The sequence below is a fragment of the Ailuropoda melanoleuca genome, chromosome 15 (assembly GCF_002007445.2).
Source record: "Ailuropoda melanoleuca isolate Jingjing chromosome 15, ASM200744v2, whole genome shotgun sequence".
NCBI classification, from domain to species: domain Eukaryota; kingdom Metazoa; phylum Chordata; class Mammalia; order Carnivora; family Ursidae; genus Ailuropoda; species Ailuropoda melanoleuca.
In genome coordinates, this window is record NC_048232.1 from 44618613 (window position 1) to 44624917 (window position 6305).

General features: G+C 39.2%; 1 protein-coding gene across 2 annotated transcripts in view; it reads left to right on the forward strand.

Annotated features, from left to right (window-relative positions):
• Positions 1-144: 144 nt before the first annotated feature.
• The window catches only part of RAB3IP (RAB3A interacting protein), a 44320-nt gene continuing 38159 nt past the window's right edge, over positions 145-6305 (forward strand). Inside the window, exon 1 of one of the 2 annotated variants that reach the window (XM_034643940.1) lies at positions 145-784. Coding sequence is in view for 1 of the 2 variants with exons in the window: in XM_019802737.2 (XP_019658296.2) it covers positions 774-784 (11 nt within the window). In the remaining variant the exon portion in view is untranslated. The remainder of the gene's footprint in view (positions 785-6305) is intronic. The other variant, XM_019802737.2, reaches the window with a different exon arrangement.

Genomic DNA, 6305 nt, shown 5'->3' on the forward strand with positions numbered 1-6305 from the left:
CGTCCGCGCGCCCGCCTCCCTCCCGCGAGCCGGCCTGGAGGGGCAGCCGTGGCAGGTGCAGGTGCGGGCGCAGCGCGTGGGGACCCGGCCCAGCAGACCCGGTCCGGCAAGCGCGCTCCCCCGGCTCGGCACGCGGGCTTTAGGACTCCTGGAGGAGGCGGCGGCGGCGGGAGGGCTCGGCGCCTCGGGGTGTCTGGGGCCGCTGGGGCGTCGGGCGGCGGCGGCTCCTCCCCCGTCCCCCGGACGCGGGCGCGTTACTCATTAACTGCGCGGTCCCGAGCTCCCGCGGCTGTGAACCCGAATCCCGGTTACCTGTTGGCGGGGCGCGCGCAGCTCGGAGCGGGGGGAGGTTCTAAGGGGGGGTGGTTCTAAGAGAGTTCCCGAACAAGTGTGGAGCCCGGCTCTGCGCGGGACCTGAAGTGGGGTGAAGCAGTAGGCATGGATCTGCGGTCTTAGTAAAGGACAAGCGAGGTTCCATGCCGAGGCGTAGAGGTCACCCTCGGCAGGTTTCGGCGAAACTTGGGGGGCCAGAGCAAGCGCCCGGAGTCGTGCCTTAGGTGGCAGCGCATTTCGGCCAGACTTTTGTTTCGGGGGAGTTGAGACGAGCTGCACCGACGTAATTGTAATTACACTGCCCTTCCAGCGTTGACAACTCTCTCCGACCGCCCGGGGACCAGCAAGCTCTAATGGACTCTAGAAGTGATGATGTTAGGTGGAATCCGCATTACGTGAAGAGTTGCAAGTTGTTACGGGATTAAGAAAACAAATCTATAATGGCTAAAGGGTAAGGTCTTGAAAATTAAGAATGCTGAGTTCATACTGATCCCTAAGAAGCAATTTAGTTTCGTGGAAATACAGCATATTCCGAGGCTACCTGTTTAACACTCCACGGTGTTTCCCCCTCCAGCTCCTTCCTTGAGGAAAAAAAGCCGTGTAATCTTTTGCCGTGGAATGATTACATAATTGGAGGAGACCGATAAGCGGATTAAAACAAAACTTCTATTGTAAATCGATTGAAAGACCCAGTTTCTGTTCATTAACCTTCTTATTTTGTTGTTCATACGGTTTTTTTAAAACGATGAATGACAAATCAAGGAGGAAAGAGGCAAAATAGATGTGTAGACCGATCATAGCAAATATTTGATACTGTTAAATATTCCACCAGTTTTATGGGGCCTTGTTCTGTTAACATTTGTTATTTATTTACTAGTCCTGTGCATTTTGATGGAACTTTTCTTGTTTGGACAGACACTGAATCCCAACTATGGTTTATGTGATCTAATCCTAAAGCCCATGTGGAATTTACAGAAGTTAGTTTAGCAGTTCTACAATTTTACTACAGTAGTGTATTTCTTATTATATATATTTATAACAGTAAATTTAGATATTAGTCCATATGTTTATTAACCAAAGCGGACACTTGAATGTAACTCCTCCCTATGTGTTTGGCAAACAATTCAACTGTGGTATTGAATACCTCTTACCTTTTCCTGGGATGGATATTTGCTGTTTGGCTACTTGTGGGTTTTCTAATTGGATACACTTGTACTTTTTGAATTAGTATAGTTATGCATATGCTCCCTTTAGTATTTTTTTCCTCTAATTTTCTCTAAACCCCTCAATTCCCCACAACACATACGTCCCACAAATAATTTTTACAATGGAAGATTTCTTAGAAATCTCAATTTTTAATATGGCAGAGCAAAAACTTGTAGGTGACCGTAGTTTTGCTTGTATTGTGGTTAGTGCACCTTTTATTTTCTTTCCTGAGCGGGACTGACTGAACCAATTAGTTACCTAGTGATATAAAAAATTGTTAATCGGTTTTTAAGTTTTAGCTCCATTACTTACTGTGCATGTGACCTTGAAGTAAACCGTTTAACCTCTCGGAGCTTATTTTTTCCATTTGTAAGTGGATAGAGTATTAGGGTAAACCATGTGACTGCCAGTTTTCAACTGTTTTTAACATGGTTAAACTAATATGAACATCTTAATGGTGGGATGAGAATTAAATTATATACTCCGTGTGAGATGTGGGAAGTAGGGGAAAGGAACAAATATTAGCTTGGTAGTGGGCCATACACTGTGTTGCTCTAGGTACTTTGACCCCTTTGGTCCTCAGGACATTCCTGGCATATAGATGGTATTACCACATTTTACAGATTAGGAAATTGAGGCTCAGAGAGGNTTAACATGGTTAAACTAATATGAACATCTTAATGGTGGGATGAGAATTAAATTATATACTCAGTGTGAGATGTGGGGAGTAGGGGAAAGGAACAAATATTAGCTTGGTAGTGGGCCATACACTGTGTTGCTCTAGGTACTTTGACCCCTTTGGTCCTCAGGACATTCCTGGCATATAGATGGTATTACCACATTTTACAGATTAGGAAATTGAGGCTCAGAGAGGTAAAATAACTTGCCTCTGATTACTTAGTTGTCAGTGGTTGTATAGATGATTAATGGCAGAGCCAAGCCAGGATTGAAAACTGAATGTGGCTGCCCAAAGTGGAACTCGTCACACGCTTGCTCCTTCCATTCCTTTCTACATCTTCTGTAGAGGAACTTTGTAATAAGGAGACAGCAGATGAAAGGAATTATTGTCATTTGTATTTCTGGTTAAAAAGTATCCAGGTTTTCTGGTGATGGTGATACCGCTATTGCTACTCTTACTTTTGAGCTTATCGCTTACCACATGTCAGGTTCTGCTGTAAGCACTATACCAACTCATGTACTCTGACAGTGACTTAGGAGTTAGCTAATGCTTTATCCCATTTTATAGTTGAGAAGGTTGAGACACTGGAAGGTTATTAGCTTGCTTTAAGGTGGCACAGCTAATTAAGCGATGGGACTAGATGAGAAAAGTCAGGCAGCTGGTCTTTAATGTCCATGCTCTTCACCACGACAGTCTACTGCTTCATGTGTAGGTTATGCTGAATTGTTTTTAATTGCGTTTTTACGAGATACTTAATATTAGTATAATAAGTAATTCTTTATGTGTCACCAGAGATTTTTAAATCAAATATTCATTGAGCATCTACTCTGCGAGTCACAGTGGAGGATTGAAGGAAAGTATTCATGGAGTCTGGGAGGCAAGCCTTATATCCTTCCTGTATCTTTTATAAGGTTCTCAAAATTTAGAAGGCATGTTTCACATATATGTGTTGTAATTTTGATGCATGCCAAATAAGACAGAGCATTATAATAGTTGGGAGAGTGGGGAGGAAGAATGAGTTGTGGATAGAGATACTGTGTGTTCAGGTATGAGGGAAAGCTTTCAGGATATTCTGAGGGAGTACACTTTTTCAAGTGTAAAGCTTTGTCTTAGAGTTTTGGTTAAGGTGTAGTTCATTAAAGGATAGTAAGTTGGTTACTAAATTAATTACTTAAACACACTTGGATATTTTAAAAATAAAATATCTGAGTTTTTGAAAACTCCTTGCTAGCTAATTCCTCCTTTACTATTCTCCCTAGCTTTGTCAGGTAGTACTTTTTTTTTCCCGCCTCTCTTTTATGCTTTCAGAGTACCGAGTACATGCCTGTGTTTTGGTATTTATTAGTCTTGGTATTCATAGTGTATTGTAAATGTTTGTTGACAGTGAGTTCTCTTCCCCTAGTGCCCACGTGCTTCAAAGTCAGGGCATACGTAAGTCATCCTGACCCCATTTTATAGCTTTGGTACTGGGCTGTGCTTGGTGATGGGTTCAGTGGAAGAATGTTAAGATGTATTGAAATTGATCTAGCAGTAGTAATGGAAATGTGTTCTGAATGAGAACTGTGGGGACTAGTGGAAGGAAGAGAGGGATATACTTCCAGCAGCTAGCATTAACTTGCTATCTCTATTTTTTCCCTTCTGCTTTCCCTTTCAACTTACAACTAAATGAGGTAGCTTCATAAGCTTAAATTCTACCTATTCATGGTTAGAAAAAAGTGAAAAAGTAATCGTGATTTATCTCAGAATATCGGCAAAAGAAAATTAGATAGCTATAGCCATTAGCTGAGATTACTTAGATCAGAGGAAAAGAATGGAAAATTTTGAAATAGTTCAAGTTTGCGGGGGATTTGTGTCTTGTATTAAAAACGTGGTTGTAAACATAAGCATTAATGCAAGTCAATAGAATTCTACATATATGAATTGATAGTCTGGTATAAAGAAACTCTGCAAGAATGTGAAGTACCTTAGAAGCTTAAAAGAGCATACAGATGATAGCTTAGAACTAATTAAATAAGTGAATTGTAATTTGGTGTGTCTAGATAATAGTATTGAGTATTTGTTTGGGAGCACCTGGTTGACAGATCAGGGTAAAATATAAAAAAAACAACCAAAATAAGTTCAGAAAACAATAAGTAAAAGTGCATTAATTTCCTGCTAGGAAGAGGGTTATATTTGAACTCTATACCTCAGGAAAAAAAAATGTTTTCCCTTTTCTTCACTTTTATTGTCAGATAAATAAGGATCTGTTCTGGGGTAAGACAGACCCCTTAGTATGCTCTTGTGATTTTCACTCTTGTGTATTCCTTCTTAGATTTTTAGAGAGAGCACACGTTTGTATTGTGCTTTGCAATCGATGCAACATTTTTACACTGACGGGTAAGCCATTTGATTTTGTCAGATAGAGGCAGGGGAGGTAATATCACCCATTATAGATGTTGAAACTGAGGCCCAGAGGAATTAAGTGACTTGTGCAAGTTTACACAGCTAGTTAATGACAAAACCTGAGCTAAAAAAGTTTTCTGAAACCACTTAGATAAAATGCTTAGGATTCCCCAAACTTTTTAAAAACTCAGTTTCTCTAGTGTTGTTATTCTCAAGGTACTTAACTATTTCAACTTTATTTTTGAAACAAAGGCAGCCTGGAATCACTCTCTCTATCTACTCTTTCTGCTTTGCTATTCATTCTCTCTCTAAAGACTCTTACTGTTTATTTATCCAATCAATATACACCTCAGTGCTTACTGAATGATGCCATATATTCTTCCATATGCAAAATAAGGAGACTTACACTATTAAGAAAAAGAAACTTGGAAAACATTTTTTTATATTTCTGTTCTAAGGATTTGTAGTTAAATATAATATTAATAAACCAGTTGCTAAGTTCTGAGCATTTTCTGAAAATCCTTAAAGAATCTGCAGTGAGTAGCATCTCTAAATATGTCATGTTGTGCTTTTGCATCCTGTAGAATTAGTAAATGGAACTTAATTTGTGGTCTGTTTTAATAAGAGTGGGAAGATTGTGTAGCTTGATTGACCACCTGACTAATTTTTCCTTTCGGTTATTAATTGAATTTACACATCAACATAGAATGCTTCTTAAAATATAAATCTGATTTTTTTGGTTGTTGTTAATACCAAAATGTTTGGGAAGCCAACTTTAAAATTATAGTGATTGTTAATGAGAAAATGATTGATATATATAAATAACACATACATACTTTTTTGGGTTTTTTTATTATTATATAGTATTTGAATTAATTTGAAAGCTGTCAAATGGAGAATTTCAAATAAAATAAGTGGATGCAAAAAGGTGATGAACTTCAAAGTTCCTGTCATTTAGCCCAGGAGTCAGCAAGAAGGGTCAGTCCTGCCACATCTACTTCTGCCCTTCTTGTATTATTTTGAGCCAATTCCAGGCATTGTATATTTTCATCTGTAAATATTTCAGTATGTTTTTTTAAACAATGAAGGGCAGTTAGTTACAATACTGTTACAGACTTTTAAAAATTAACGATAATTCCTTAGTATCAAATGTCCACAGTTTTCACATAAGCATAAGACTACAATAAAAAAATCAAGATCCTGTTTAATTTTACTTATATGCTCCCCCCGCTCCTGCCAAGTTCTATAAGGCTGGAAAAAGTATTTTAAATCCCACATAGCAGGTGAATAGAGGAGGAAATGATATTAGCAAAGAGAATATAGGAGAAAAGAATAAAACACAAAGCTATAATGAATGCTCATTTCAGTAGCCGTGCATTAGAGAAACTTTAGTTTTGCTTTTCTGGAAGTAAGACAAGGGTTCAGAGATTAAACAGTACTCTGTTTAGAATGTTCACTCACTCATAGGTCATTGAGTGAGACCTGCCCTAGAGAGCCTCTATCTTGACCTACCCTTTATCTGAATCCTGCCTCTACCTGCCCCCCACCAGTCAGTTTTCCCTTTGAAGTGATTCTTGGATGTAGTGGAGTCAGGTGACAGAATCAGATACACCAGGGTTAGAGTCCTAGCTGTTATTTATTGACCATTTGGCCTGGACAAAATTAATTATTCTCTTTGAGCCTATTTCTTTTTCTGTAAAAAAAA